The sequence below is a fragment of the Hermetia illucens genome, chromosome 4 (genome assembly GCF_905115235.1).
Source record: "Hermetia illucens chromosome 4, iHerIll2.2.curated.20191125, whole genome shotgun sequence".
NCBI lineage: Eukaryota > Metazoa > Arthropoda > Insecta > Diptera > Stratiomyidae > Hermetia > Hermetia illucens.
Window position 1 is genome coordinate 11,420,434 of NC_051852.1, and position 15,368 is coordinate 11,435,801.

General features: G+C 44.7%; 2 protein-coding genes across 2 annotated transcripts; one reads left to right on the forward strand and one right to left on the reverse strand.

The window, feature by feature from the left end:
* Positions 1-1,640: 1,640 nt before the first annotated feature.
* Positions 1,641-8,595, forward strand: LOC119655163 (la1-like protein 13). Its single transcript, XM_038060911.1, has 3 exons — positions 1,641-2,006; positions 8,120-8,246; positions 8,341-8,595. The coding sequence occupies exons 1-3, from the start codon at positions 1,925-1,927 to the stop codon at positions 8,495-8,497; spliced, it is 366 nt and encodes a 121-aa protein (XP_037916839.1). The 5' UTR covers positions 1,641-1,924; the 3' UTR covers positions 8,498-8,595.
* Positions 8,596-12,163: 3,568 nt separating this feature from the next.
* LOC119654947 lies at positions 12,164-14,146 on the reverse strand. Its single transcript, XM_038060604.1, has 4 exons — positions 13,537-14,146; positions 13,266-13,475; positions 12,581-13,072; positions 12,164-12,488 (listed from the first exon to the last, which is right to left on the reverse strand). The coding sequence occupies exons 1-4, from the start codon at positions 14,134-14,136 to the stop codon at positions 12,165-12,167; spliced, it is 1,626 nt and encodes a 541-aa protein (XP_037916532.1). The 5' UTR covers positions 14,137-14,146; the 3' UTR covers position 12,164.
* Between the last annotated feature and the right edge of the window lie 1,222 nt (positions 14,147-15,368).

A 15,368-nucleotide genomic window follows, 5' to 3' on the forward strand; every position in this document is an offset into this window, starting at 1 on the left:
GATTCTTCCCTCCTATGTAAAGTATCTGGGATAAATCCAAAACTAAATTAGTGATTGAACATAGAGCTGACGGTCAAGAAAGCCTGTATAGCCTTCTACGCTTGCAAGAAAATCTTTGCAAAGAAATGAGGTCTGGGGCCGAGGATGGTTATCTGGATGTCCATCGCTGTGGTACGCCCAACCCTAACGTACGGCTCTACTGTACCGATGGATAAAAGATGGTCTGTGGAGTCGGTGCGGGATTTTCTCGAATACACACAGTGTATCCGAGTCGTATGGTCTCCCGGGTTTTCTCAGTGTATTCCAAGCAGAAGTACTGACGATTCTGGAAGTATGTTGATGGCTGGAGCATGATCCGAGCCCCAAGCGTAACATAGCCATTCTGACGGACAGCCAAGCGGTCATTGGGGCCTTGTACTCATCGACGGCATCCTCGAGGCTGGTAGGGCAATGCAGAAACGCGCTGAACAGTCTGAACCACACAGTCAAAGTTGCCGTCCTCTGGGTTCCCCGGCATAAAGGAGAATGAGCAGGCTGACGGTTTGAGCAAGCGGCGCTCTGGTCTTGACAGTCCTTCTCGCGGGCGACAGTCAAGGGCGGAATATACTCACACTACTTAGCCTTAGATGGCGAAGGCTTACTACCTGTGCGAAGTCAGGGAGGATTTAGCCCGCTTATAACATAGCGCGATCACGAGAGCTTCTATGCCAGACTCGTGCAAATGCATACAAGATTACGGCGGTCTGCATGGGACATTGACCCATGGGGGACCATGCCGCCAAGCTCGGCATTCCCTACAATTCATATTACCGAAGCTGCGGGGGGGGGACAAACCCTCAGACATTTCCTCAGATTTCTAGCTGAAGGGTGGGAGAGCTGCTTTCCTTCGTGAATGCTACGAGGTGGGTCTGAAGATCTGAGCCGGCTGGACTCTTCCTCCCTGCTCTCATAGCTGCATAACAACACCACAACGCTAATTGAGCTTCTTTGAGCGGCCACTGCAACTTACGTTCCTACCCATATCGAGAAACGCGATAGCTTGCGGTTAGCACGCATTAATTCCACTTTTCAGCTCGAAGCTTTATTAATATACATATGGCTGTGTAATTCCATCGGGGAACTCCCTCTCTCTCTATGACCCCAAAGTCCGGGAGAAGTATGGATTACAAGACGGAAATTGCAGTGAATAGGTCACAAATTGTGAAAGGAAGATAACTCTAGTGCGGGTTGTGCTATGCTATGGAACCCATTATTATAGTTATTATGAGCAACCATAAATAAAAATAAATTGTTTTTCTCGACAAAAGGATCAAAGTCGATACTTGCTGGTTTGTTTTTTTTTATTTGTTAAAAAAGGAGCTTCCTACATTGGTGGATATGCATTTGGTAAAAGTAGTAAAGTATCTGAGTGCATTAATCAACTCTTCCACACTTGAAAAACCTCATTTCAAAGTCTTGTTCTACTTCTGGATTTTTGCATAAAATTACCATCTGATATCAGATTCTGCACACTAGATCGAATCTTTACTCTTTCAGATTTAAAAAATAAATCACTTGGAGCAATTCAAGCGATAAAAATGTTAAAGAGCCAAAAGAAAAGACAAAGTGATCGGGGGTCGATTTAAATAAATGTCATCAGAACGACTCCATGACTAATATATCGCCCAGGTTACGGTTTTTGTTCTTTTTTTGGTTTCGTCAGAATTAATCATGGAATTAACATATAAAAGATGCAGAATCTTTTGAATGAAGTTTAGTTAAAATTTGGCCGGGCCAATAAACTGTTTCTCGGCTTGGTCCGTGGATAAGTGACTGAAGAAACGTTCTTTTGGAGGATCTTTTTCTTGGAAGAAAGTGCTGTTCCTTACAGGATAGAAAGTGATTTTTAAGGAATTTATTAGTTAATTTAGATATTTTATAGAAAATGAAGTATTTGGCTCATTTAAGTGTATTCACTGTGATAGTAGTGTTAATAACATTTTGTGGAGTTTGTGCAGACGATGCTGGTTAGTAGATAACTTTTACAAAAGGACGTGGATATAGAAAAATTGTATATTGGTAAATCGTCGGGATATTTGTGCACTTTTAATTCATTTTTTTCGGAGGAGCCTTGCAGAGAACTAGTTTCATTTGCAAATATCTTAGCTGTGGGTGATAAAGGGAAACTCGAGATACAAAATTCGGTGCAGAAATGTGCGATTAAAAGTGCCATTGGTGTTACTCCGAATCAGTTTGGTTATCGAGAATGTCCGCTATGAATATGTTATAGAATGTTGGTCCAAAGAAAGAACCCTGAGGAGCTTCTGTAGTTCCAGAGTGCACGTTCCGGGACTGCTGAAGTAAAAGTTTCTATCCTCGAAGAAATTTACATAGTATCAGTTTAATTAGGGTCCTTGGGGTGTGAATACCTTCTGTAAAGGCATAATCCCAAGGTCCTCCTCAAACATGGGGACAGTGGTATTGGATTATATTGACTGCAAGTTCACTGGATGCGAGACCTACCTGACAACTCTGCCGCAATTAGGAAGTACGACCACCGAGTTGTTGAACACACAAGGGGCCTTGGCATCCATAGATGAGTCTCTTGCAGACCTAGGTCTAATCGCTCTCCTTGAGTACGTGGGACTGAAGTCCTAAAAGGCTTAACTGAAATCAGCTAAGGATGGGGAACCGCAACCAAGTCTCTCTCATAGTCACATGTTGTTTTGGGTACAACATAACGTGGACTTGGCTGTCTATCAGGGCCACTATGACATCTTGCTCTATTCAAAAGCAGCGTTGAGGAACTCCCTTCATCGTCGGAAGGCCGCACGGGCGTATTAGCGTATCGAAGCGTTTCACGACTAGTACAGCACTAGCTAACATAACTACATGAACGCCTATGACAGAGACAGAGCACATGCTGGCCCAACACAAAACATAATTCTGACCGGAACAAAGGTTCCGCGAGAATCTTATTTACTCATACCATGCCCAGTCAGGATGAACACAACTTAAGTCAAAAGACCACGATATAGCAATAACGACAGAGGGACTGTGTGGATGCCCAATACTCCCCTAAGGAGTGGAGAGGAAACACTATTATGGTATGTGAAGTGTCCAACTTTCGTTTCATCTAATCTGCCTTCCTAACCCCTTCGCTGGTTCCTACTAACAATGTGATGACCTACCTTGACTGCCTCATAGAAAAGAAAGAGGAGGAATTTTTTAAACAGCGAAGAATTGGTTGGGTAGTGTCAGATGTTTTGATTATGGGCACACGTCTAAAACCTGCCGGAGACCTAACAGAAGGGCAACATGGCACATATGCGGTCAGGCAGGCCATAAACCGAATAGCTGCAACAAAGGGGAGAGTTGCGTCCTATACAGGGACCGTGGTGCGTCTGATGAGAACGTTGCGCACGCTGTTGGCTCCGGACGGTGTCCAGCCTTCAGAGCAGAACTGGAAAGAGCTAGAACGCGGTCAACATCATCATGAAACTAGAGGCAGATAGACTGCGCAGCTTATTAGCAACTTAGGTACGTGGCTGAATCGGAAGCATGATGAGACTCACTATTTTCTTACCCAGTTCTTAAGTAGAAGGTTTTCAGTATTACCTGCACAAGATTGGAAAGGCACAATCTCCGGACTGTGTTTTGCATTGGGGTTGTGAACGACACCCAGTACACCTTTTTCTTGTGGAAGGTGGGATGGTATTCGTCAGCAGTTCTATTTAAACACAAGAGATCTCTCTGCAAACAGGGGAGGACTGGCAGGTGGAGCCATGTTGCCCATTACATTCGGGTCCTTCTTCTTGCAAAGAAGATGAAGCTCAACCGGTGGAGGAGTTGGATGTCAGGGGGTTCCTTGACCTGACAATTTCCTTTCACCTCTCCCCTCCCGCTGGTGAAAGGAATTCCCTGATTTGAGTCCCCGCAAGGCGGGAAAGTCCGGGGGTAGCCCAAAGTAATGACGATGGGGAGGTGTTTAGTTAGTAGTCCGACAACGTACCGTTGCGAGAGTCCAACACTCTGTGCCTAAATGCATTCTCCTACCCCATCCAAAAAAAAACTAACAATGATATTTGGCAGCAAAGGTATGCCCCTCTTCATTCTGCAGGCCGTGACACACCGAACCACATGTAGATCAAGAGGGGAAACACCCAAAAGTACCTGTATAGCGTCAGTTGCCGATAAGCTGATAGCCATAAAGCTGATTTCTGCACTGGACTTCACGGAGTCCCCTTCTGCTTCGATCCCATTCACACCCTGTGGCTTGCCTCCAGCCTGCATCAGCTTGGTTAAACACGTCCTGAATTCGATCAGGTAAGCATATAAGTAATCCCCAAGTACTTGACTTGCTTCCGACATTTTAAACACGAACCATTCAAATTATGCCTGGGTCTCTGACATAGATTGCCCTTCAGCAACATCACGACAGTTTTTTCAGTTGACACCGACACACCGACTTGCTCCTGCCACGCATTAACATTAAGTATATATTCCATCCCCTCCATACTATTCAAGAAAGTTGTTTTCCCACACGGCAGTTTCTTGGTGGCCACACTTACCAAGTTCATTAGCAGAACTATCGTAGCAGTCTTTCAGAAAATAGGAAAATAGCACTCCCGTAGGCAACACTCATAGAAACTCAGGTTGTGAAATGGCGTGATTCGCCAGATAGTTTTACACATCTCGCCAGTTATCCCCCCCAGGTGACTTCTGAGACCTGAGTCTTAACATGCTCTCCTCGATCAACGGGACAACACTGCAGAGGAGGAATTTCTTTTAATCTTTCAGCGTGATCGCTAGTAGACAGAAGGTTCAGATCCCTAGGACAACTCACCCAGTAAAACGCAAACACTACCACAGCATATCAGTGTAGGGTCTTCCTTCAGCTTGACGCCGGTAATGTCATGACCTTCCGCCTCTTGCATACCTGGCAGATCCTTTGCCAAGACCTTCCACTATAGTCATCGATGAATCGCTTCCAGTCTTCTTCATCGAGCTCCACCGTAAAGGCTTATAAAGGAAAGCATTTCGGACTACCTTTTTTCGGAGCTTTCTTAGTAATGTAAAAGTAGCTATTGTTGATGAGGTTATTAAAGACTGCATGGAGGGACTTAGAAGAAACGTTGGACAGATTCTTCATTACTAAGTTGACAAACTTATCTGGGTTTCTAAATTTTTCGCCGCTACACATGTTCTATATCCCGCAATCGCCGATTGTTTGATTGGGTCTTTAATTGATCCTTGGAGAGTTTTGCGTTGGTTGTTCTTTCTGCTGAAAACCATGTTACTTCAGCTTTCGCTTTACCAAAAGGTTTGAGTTGTTGATTCGGAGTAAGCTTGGTAAGCGCTTCCTATCGAAGAGTTGTCTTCCATTTGCTGATCAAACTGCTGACGATCTCTACAGTATATCGATTCACATCAGCGACATCAAGGATATGTTTTGGGTTCTTTCACCACGCTTTTCTTCACACCGGACGTGGGAGGGGGGGAAATGCTGGGGATGAATCGTATAGTATCAGTTGGTTTCCTATAGATATCTATGTTTAATTTTTTTTGTTTACTTCTCGATACCAGGTCCAAGGATGATAGTCGACCTTCCCTTTTCATCCCAAGAGTGATATTAGGATGCAAGTTATTGAGGGAGTTGAGCATACCATTCCTCTTCCAAAACCTTCATGTTAGACTGGCCGACATTAAATTCGTTTCCAGGTTTGCCATGAAGACCTCGCTGATGAATGTGAAGGGGATTCCTGATTATCGTGAAGCGAAGTAGTTTTCCTTCATTGCGGACTATTTTGTTATTGATATAGGCAATTCTTAACTAGAGCGGCTGGCCGGGACACTTAGAAAAAGAACCCTGAGGTGAAAGAACAGCAAGACTTCATCTTCTTCGCGTTTCCCACTCAACAGATGAGGCTGGAAGAACTCATTTGAAAATTTGACCAATATAGTCTCAGATTGTATTTTTTTTCATCCCCAGCTCCCTTCCATGGCAGCTGCTGCGATATCCACCACCACTTTATTACGTCGACGATGGGGCGGTCCAAACTGATAGAGATAGAGTTCTTCCATTTCCAGGCACCTCCAGTTATCAGCTGGCAATTATTCCTTTTTGAATATCTCCCATTGTATCCAGATGGCGGTACATTGGACGATGAGAGGAGCGATCTCCGGTTTGTTTGTTTCTTTTCGATAATAAAAAAACTAAACGTTGATATTTTCGTTTAGGGTTCGATTGCTTCATCCACAAATTTATGCATGACAAAAAGGCTAAACACAGAAGATTCATCTCCCAGTGCATTGTTCGAAATTATAGGAAGGGAAAAATTCATTGCGCTTGTTCGACCTTCTATGGTAAATGTTCGAGAGAAATTTCGCACATTAATTCTGGCGTTAGTGCCGTGTATGTGATGTAATGCATTGGTGTGCGGTCATTGTTGCTTCGCAAGCGGTGGCAACAACTTGAATTGGTTGTTTACACAATTTTTCTGCTAGTCCTTCATGCTGGCGGAATTCATCTTGAAGTCAAACGCATCTTTTGCCGAAGAAGCTATATTTGCATTTTTCAGTTTCGCCTTCCTGTTCTCATTGATTCCGAACATTCTCGCCTAATGATCGCCTCGTCTTAGGCAAAAAGGAACAACTGGCGAAGGTTATGTCAATGATAGGATCTACACCGGCTTTACGAAATGTGTTTATATATATGCTTGCCACATCAACCACAACTACACGCCTACCCTTCAGCTCCCCCACGACTTTCCGAGACGTTCGCACTCCTTACCTACAGTTCTGTGCCCTTGGGGCGACTCGCTCGTCGACAATCTCGGGAGATTTGTCGCCCCAGAATGTACAAATAGTGCTTCTCCATTGCTGCTAACCTTATTGGCAGCTGCCCCGCTAGCACGCAAAGGGCGTCAGTCGAGGTAGTCATATATGCTATGAGTAACTGCGAGAAGCGCCATTCGTCCTGACCTGATGGGCCCTATGTACGCTTCACTCGTATACCGTGCCCATCCTATTGCCCCATAAGTGAAGATCGGCAGTGATAACCCCTTGTATAGGATGGTTTTTGCCCGATCTTGGATCTTACTAACAACTTCAGCCATATGTCCCTTATGCCTCTTACATCCACTGGTTCATAAGCCTAGATACTTGAGGTCTGTTACGATTTGAATAGTGCTACCTGGACAATTTCCTTTTCGGGAGGATTGTCTGCATTTTCCTCGCTGATAGTTTAAGCTGCACCACTAATTAATATTGTCTGTGGTGTTCCGGGCAAGGTCTTCTATATCACTCCGACTTCTGCCCTCGATGAGGATGAGAATATCATCTACGTAAGCAACCGGAGTAATTTTTTCCGATATACTGGACATCTTGATGATTAGTTGGTCAAAGACAAAATTAGACAAACTTGGTCCGAGTATGGAACCCTGAGGGAAGCCTTTGCTAACTCTTTTTTCTTTCCTCTCGAAATTGTCCTCCATAGCTATCCTGCGGTTCCGAAGCTAGTTGTAGATGAACCCATGGAGTGCAGGTGCGCACTCCCTTTTTTCCAGCTCTTTAAGTACCGCTGGTCACCAAAGATAGTCGAAGACTCCTTCATTATCAAAGGCGATTGCAAGCACGTAGGATTTTTGACTGGTTCTCACAATACTCTCCACTTCGTAAATTGATTTGGTGGGCTAGGTTCGAGGTAAGCTTCCTGGTACGTTTTCCCATAACTTCGGAGGTTTCCAGTCCAGGAGACCTTTGCGGGGAGTTGTTCCTTGGAATCCCCTGTTTTGCCTTCTCATCGAACTATTCAATCTTCATTGGTTTGCATAAATCTCTAATGCTCTGAATTGCAACCATTATCGGCTGTTGAATGGAACGTCTTTTGCCGTCTTCCAGCATTTTGACCTACTTTACAATTTTCTTCTCAAGAGTCTGGAAATTTCATCCCCGAGTTTCCTTGAATATTCATATTCAGTGGTGATTGAGGATTCGCTGACGCTCCATTTTACGGTTGCCCTAGATGATCTCAGGACTTTCCGGACTCCTTCAAATTGACAAAAAAGTAGAAGTCAAATTTTTTTAAGGAGTTGTTTTTAGTAATCCCTTTAATAAACTTTTCAACATTCAATTACAGCACACCAGGGAGGATGTTACGATGAAGACACCAACCATTTTTGGCCCACTGGGCAGTCATATAACCCAATAGGTCACTGTATAAGTATGAACTGCATTAGTGACGATGGAGTGTTTGATGCGTTACCGTGAGTATGGCTTTGTATCTATAAATAAGTTACTTATTGGAGGAAACATGTCATCCTTATTTATGTGCCTCTTTCAATTGTCTGGTGTTTTCAGATGTGCAACATACCTTCAACCTGAAGGTGAGTGTGAAGTGATAGATGAGGACTTAACGAAACCATATCCAGATTGCTGCCCAACAATGAAATGCAAGGAAAAAGAAAAGGAAGAGGCATCCGAAGCACCAGTAACGGAGGGTGTAGCTGGGGAGTAACTGAAGTTCCAAGAAACATCAAAATATTTTTTTATAGTTAGACCCTATTTATACAAGCGTAGGTGTACATATATTATTAAAATGGCTGTTTTATACGGGAAAAAGAACACCTTTATTTCTCAGTAGATCGATAGGGTTACCCACCTTTTCAACTTATCCTTGGACTGAGGAGCCCAAGTGACGAACTCGAAATGTCAAATCGTACTTGAAACCTTCGTGGAGCTGGAAATTGCACTAGCCACCGTTGGAGGCATGTCCCCCCTTCTGAGGCTCGACTATTAGATCTGATATTTCGTTGACGAAAGGGGTGGTATGACGTATGAGTGCACAGTCCCCAAAGTCAACAGCGGACACGAAGGGCTGCTGGACCATGCATGCTCGAGATTCCATGGTTCCGAGCGCTTTCAGCGGTCCTCCTTGCGCTACGCACCACTTTCAAAGAAGATTTGCAAGCGTGGCTGAAATGGCTTCAGGCACATCGCTCCCACATTCTGGGCGAGATCATCGCGGATCGGTTAAACCAACCACCAGTCCCAAGGACTTGGCCACCGGCTTGCGCAACCTTTAATTCGCCCAATGCCAGCGTCTAGGCATCTAGACTTTCATCTTCAAAAATCTGGCCACCTGCGAATACGTTTTCCGCCGCATTGAAGCTATCAAGAAGCCGCGAGAGCAACCGTATACCGGCTCGCATCGACTGATAGAACGGTGTGATGTCCGCATGTTCTTCGTAGACGTTAACGTGATCGCAAAGATCCCCTCTCTGCGAACCACCGGAATTCAGCTTATCTCGAGTGGGCAGACGCCCCATTCTCGCAGGTTCTGCCATCTCAGTTGCCCCAGACCCTTAGCAGCCGAAACTTCTGCTTAATAATCTGCGGCTTTCGGATCTACAGTTAGCTCCATCCGGTCGGAAGTGGCCTAGCGTTCTAGAAGGATCGGCAGAATACTGTAATCACTGGTGTCCGCAACTAAAATGGTGAATTCTACTCTCTTCTTTGGGCGCTTCAATCCCTCACGTGTCATTAATACAAAATTAACGTGTCTATTCCGATGCGTGGGTCCGCACCGGATTTCAAAATAGACAACAAACGAAGGAATTCGCGACGGCCTAACGAAAAAAACGAGAACGCGAGCTAAAACTGAAAAATATAAAAAAACGGCTCGACCGGCTAATGCTTCATTTTCTTCGAGATACCAAAACCTGACCGAATTTTCCTTTTCAAAAAATAAACCCTTTAAGATTTAGTGATTGCTTCTAGGGCTGGTTTTTGATGCGTCACGTGGCGTACGCTTCTTGCACTACCAAACTCTTAACCAACATTTTTTAAGCCACTCGCTATTCCGCGGGAAGAGCACAGAAACGCTTTAACCCTCTTCTCGTTTCAGCCTTAGTCTTCACACCTTCTGTGCCAGCTTCTCAAGATCGGGCTGCGAAAACGACACTTTTGGTTTGCATTGCGATCTTCTTCTTCTTTTTCTTCAGCCTTTGTCCCGTTCACAAGCAGGGTCAGCTCGTCGTCATCGGTTTCGCCATTTGACGCTATCGAATGCCTGATCTGAGTGCAATCTCGAGGCTTTTGAATCCCCATTCAGCGTGTCAAGCCACCATTGTTTCAGCCTGTCCTTTGGTCGTTTACCATCGACTTCGATGTTCAGACCATTCTTGGCAAGTGAATTCTCGTTAGCACGAATTGCGTGACCATACCATCGAAGACGCTTCGCTCGCAATTTTCCCACGATCGGCGCAACCCCATAATGATCGCGGATATCCTCATTTCGGATGTGATCAAACCGTGTCCCGCCACTATTCCAACGTAACATCTTCGTCTCCATTACCGTAGGACGCCGTTCATTGCCTTTTATAATCGGTCAACACTCAGAACCATAGAGAGCGACAGGACGAACGACATTGCGGTAAATTTTAGATTTGAGATGTTCGTTGATACGTCGATAAAAAAAAACACTAGTTGTGGAACGGTACTTCATCCATCCAGGTTGCGTTAATGCGTGAAGCAATTTCATAACGCAGTTCTCGAGTGGCTGATAGCGTTGACCCGAGGTATTTAAATCGCTCGATTCTGGGCAGATCACTGCCACTGATCGTGATTGTCCCTGTTTCATGAGGATCGGTGTTAAAAATTCAGTTTTGTTTAGATTCACCGTGTCGCTACTTTAGGCACCAGACCATCAGGTTTCTTCCAGAGCGCAGATATCAATACGCCTTTTCCAAAGGGCTCTTGCGAGTTCCTCGGTCTTTCCAGTTAGGGTGCGGGTGTGGAAAACCAGGTACAACAACCATTTCGTGTGATATTGCTAACTGGATAATGCGCAATCCATTATCATTGGTATCCCTATGTAAGCTGTGGGAACCGACGTATCGCCTGAATACGGCCTCCGTTCCTACTTGACTGGTAAAACCCCCAAGTATACTTGGGACAGGCTTCGAGGGTCCGCTCAACTGCCTCGTACAAGGTATCCTTCTCCGACTCTGCAGTCTCCTCTGTAAGGGCGTGAACGTTTATGAGGTTTATATTTCTGAAACTTGCCTCGCAAACGCAGAGTGCATAGCTTTGCGCTTATATTTTCAAAGCCGATAACAGCGGGTTTCATTTTTTGGCTGACTAAGAAACCTACTCCGAGCACATAGTTTACTGAATGGCCGCTATAATATATGGAGTAGCAGCTCTTCTCCAGGAAACCGGTCCCTGTCCATCGCATCTCTTGCAACGCTGTTACATCAGCCCTATATTGGGACAGGGTATCGGCTAGCTGCTCAGCAGCATTCGGTCTGTACAGGTACCGCACGTTCCATGAGAAAATGCGCAAATCGTTAATCCGTTGTCGTTGCCGGGTTCGTTGTAAAATCCATCCTGTCCGAGGCTCCTTTCGTGGCTTCGTAACATCGGTTTTCCGTCTAGGGTTGTCAACCCTCACTTGGAGGACCAGTTGGTACATTTTGTCCCGTTTTTCGGTGCGGGAGACTCGCCTTCACCCTTCTCCGTCTGCAGTTTTTCATAAAGAAAGAACTCCCAGCGGTCCCCACATGGAGGTGGAGATTGGGTTTGGTAGTAGAGCTGTTGGTGTTGGTTAAGCAGGCGTTTCCCAGGTTTTATGCTCCATCATCAATTCACATTTCGCCCTGGGACCTATACTACCCTTTGACCATTATGTGCCTGGCTTACCACCGCACAAAGGTTGATAAGGTTGGCTCCGTAGTAATCATGCTTCGAAACATAAACCCACCAAACCTTTGTAACGATACGCGTTTGGTGGTAAGTAAGTGAACAATCTGATTTCCGGGACGATACTCAAAGGAAAATTCGAAGGTGAGGAAGGTCTCATGCCGAGGATCCTGATGATCCCAACCAATATGCCGTTTGGGTTTAAAAGACTTCAATTTCCGATTCGTCTTGCATTCGCCATGACCATTAACAAATCACAAGGCCAATCCTTGAAAGTTTGTGGTCTGAATCTGGAAAAACAATGTTTTTCCCATGGTCAATTATATGTGGCATGTTCATGGGTTGGAAGACCATCTGCGTTGTATGTTCTTGCGCCGGAAGGCGGAACAAAGTTCGCAGGGTCACCTAGTATTATATAAACAGGATACATAAAACAGGATAAGAATAATAATGAAAATGAGATTTAATGCCACCACCAACAATTACACAACATATAATCGATATTCTTGGACAGATTTTAATATTTCTTCCTTCACATCGTAGGACATGCTCAGGAACTTACCATACATTTTGTGAAACAAATATCCGTCATAGTATGAATACGGTATGAACTCATACAATCCGCAAACCGTCATGGCTTCCTCGAAATATCCCACAAAATGCGTATATGTAAATGATAGCCAGAAGGCACGTTCATCTAACTCAGCTGGTGGACTCATCCCCTCCATCTTTTCCATATCCATTTTGGAAGCCTCGAAAACAGTCAGCAGAAGTACATCAGCTTCATCAGGGGTGATCTGTCCTTCCTAAAAGTGCGAAATTCCAAGGTAAATTGGGGATGATTTTTGAAAATCAGAGAGCGGTTGTAGCCGCCCCTTAGGTCCTTCTTTCAACTAACCTTAACCAAATAATTCGTGATGACAGCTGGCACTATGAAAATGGTTTTCAGTAGCTTTTCCAACAGCTCAACCTTGACTTCACTCCGCTTTGGAGCTACAATCCAACTGAACAATCGAAGCTTCTCCTCCAAAGTGACAAAGTCCTCATCTGCGGCCAAAATATCATCCAATGGCGGAACCTCAAAGTCCGGAAAGATTGGTTCAAAGTAATGAATGGCAAAAGGTTCGTCTATGTTTGGCTTCAAACAAATTGGGTGCTTTGCGTCCTTATGTGCGTCACGATTATTACTGAAAACAAGTCCAATTTCACGGCGGAGCAGTGGAAGCACAAGATCAGAAAACGAACACACATCGTTTATGGAGAGGTCAATAAAGCGTTGGGAAATATAGAGGATATCCTTTTTGTAGATACTGAGTACGGTCAAACTGGTCGTTTTCATAACATGCTCGCGTAGCCAGGAGGGCTCGATCTGAGTTTCCTTGTAGGTCCTCTGAAAATGTTTGAGTCACAAAATTTAATTCAATGAAAACTTACTATTTCATATTCAAATTGAGAACCATCAAGACCATGTTTTTAACTCCTCCCACTCACCTACCAAAGCTACTATTGCCAATAAATTATTAAAGCGTTGCTAGGTCCTTCTTGATGTTTCGGTTGTCACTAAAATAAAAGGTTCAACCTACGCAATAGTAATAGTCGAGGCTTGTTTTAACAGCAGCGAAAACTTCATTCCACGAACTTTGGCACCTCCCCTCACCGTAGATCAACTCAGATAGTTCGACATTGACTTTCGCTTTATCCTTAAAGGTCTTTTGGACCAAGTCAGCTATTGCCTTTTGCATTTTTCCGCTTTTGTCATACCTAATCCCCTGCGGTAAACTGGCGTGTATGTGCTACAAAAAAATTGAATATTACAAAATTTAAAGGGAAACCATAAACAACGTCGAATCTCACCTCCACCAACTTACTTTCTTCCGAATCATTACCGCATAATGTTGCGAAAATTGGCATTTGCCACTGTTCCAGACCTAACGACTCCCTCATCCTTCGCTTGTTCCATACGTGCACTGCCATAGTCTCAAGGTTGAAATCGTCCGTCTTCCAAATAGGGAAGTCTCCTTCCATTACCAGAAAATCAGAATTACTTGTACATACGGCCATGGGATGCACCCTTGATGCATTTTCAACCAAGTCTAGGTCACATTCGTTTTCCAGAGACAGGAAAATCCGACCATACTTCTTCGCTACTCGTAAATAGTTCTCATAGTAGGTTTTCAAATATCTTCGAAACCGATAATTCAGGGGCTCCTTAGCTTTCAAATTCTCAAACAGGACTTTCTGGTTTTCATATTCACTGTTCTTACGGTGGCACCATTGAGGACATTTCTCCGGTTTGATGGGTCCGTCCAAGAAGAAATGCATTTCGATCCCCAAGTCTTTAAATTTCTGGAACATTATTTCGGCACGTTTAATTCCCAGCGCATGTCGACCACCACATATTGCATCCTTGCAATTAGTGAAAAGAATAGGGATCGTGCCCAGGAAATCGAACATCACAATCGGAGTTGCGTCTGGATTTTTTCTGGAAATTCATTCGTCAAAATCAACAACTGTCAAACCTCTCACCACGCAAAGGAACTCACTGTTTAAATTTATCCACTTCTATTCTTACGCTAGTTTTGTAAATCCTATTGCCTACCTCCGCGGACATATACCATGACAAATATTTCACCATTTTTCTTGTATCCCTCTCCTGAAATCAAAAATAGGAGGCGATATTTGATTTGTGTTAATATCCTCAAGGTATTCGCTACTTGTCTTAAAAGGAGTAGAAATTTGTCGGCTAGTAACCGGTGTCAAGTCGTGGACTGCAGAATATGTTAGACTAATGCGGAATATAGCTCTCCGGGGACAACCTATTTTTTAAAGGAGATAGAAATCTTCAAAAGACACTGGTCTGGACCGATTCCGCCACCCGACGCAAGGGGACGAAGCCCACAGGAGATTGCTGGTGATCTCAATGTTTGGGCCCTAGAGTGGGGTAGCAGAGAATCAAATGCTAGGGGGCGGAGTTTATTAGAAGCTTCTGCGCAGATGGACATAGTTTTGGCTAACGAAGGTGCCCTTTCACCTTTCAGAAAAGGGGGTCAGGCTCCGTTGTAAAACTGACCTTCGTTAGCCCTGCGCTGGCACGTGGTATGTCCTGGTGCGTCAGCGAACGGTACACCTACAGCGATCACCAGGCAATCTTCTTTGAGACACGGGGCGGGGAGCTATCATGCCCGAAACCGAAAAAGATTTCAGGCTGGTCTGCAAAATCTCTGGATGAGCAGACCTTCATAGAGGTGTGGTTAGATCAGCCTGATAAAGCAGGCGCCTCTACAGAAAGAGCCGTCCATCTGGATCAATGCATCGGCAAACCATGTGACGCGTCCATGCCTAGGAGGTGCTCATTCCCCAGTAGAAGACCAAACTACTTGTGCAATGTTGAACTGATCGGCCTTCGTTCAGCCAGTCACCGAGCCAGAAGACCGGCTCAGAGTCGATTAGAGGCAGAAAGAGTGCGCCGAGCCCTCAAGCTCGCCATCCAGCGAAGCAAGAGGAAATGCTTTAAGGAGCCCTGCTCAGCAACGGATGTAAACCTGTGGAGAAGTACTTATAGAATCGTCATGGGACGATTCAGAGGCCGTTTATCTCCGCTGAAAATCATCCGGCAAGAGGAGAGCACCGACACATTTCAACCACCTCTGAATGTGACGGAAATTCCGCCAGTCACCAGCGACGAG

Excerpts from the sequence above, each read along its gene's own strand:
- LOC119654947 (XM_038060604.1), bottom strand. The coding sequence starts at position 14,136 with ATGTTCGATTTCCTGGGCACGATCCCTATTCTTTTCACTAATTGCAAG. Across the intron at positions 13,476-13,536 it reads AAGAAAGTAAGTTGGTGGAG|CACATACACGCCAGTTTACC; the intron begins GTGAGATTCGAC and ends ATTTTTTTGTAG. Across the intron at positions 13,073-13,265 it reads GCCTCGACTATTACTATTGC|AGGACCTACAAGGAAACTCA; the intron begins GTAGGTTGAACC and ends AAACATTTTCAG.
- LOC119655163 (XM_038060911.1), top strand. The coding sequence starts at position 1,925 with ATGAAGTATTTGGCTCATTTAAGTGTATTCACTGTGATAGTAGTGTTA. Across the intron at positions 2,007-8,119 it reads AGTTTGTGCAGACGATGCTG|CACACCAGGGAGGATGTTAC; the intron begins GTTAGTAGATAA and ends ATTCAATTACAG. Across the intron at positions 8,247-8,340 it reads GGAGTGTTTGATGCGTTACC|ATGTGCAACATACCTTCAAC; the intron begins GTGAGTATGGCT and ends TGGTGTTTTCAG.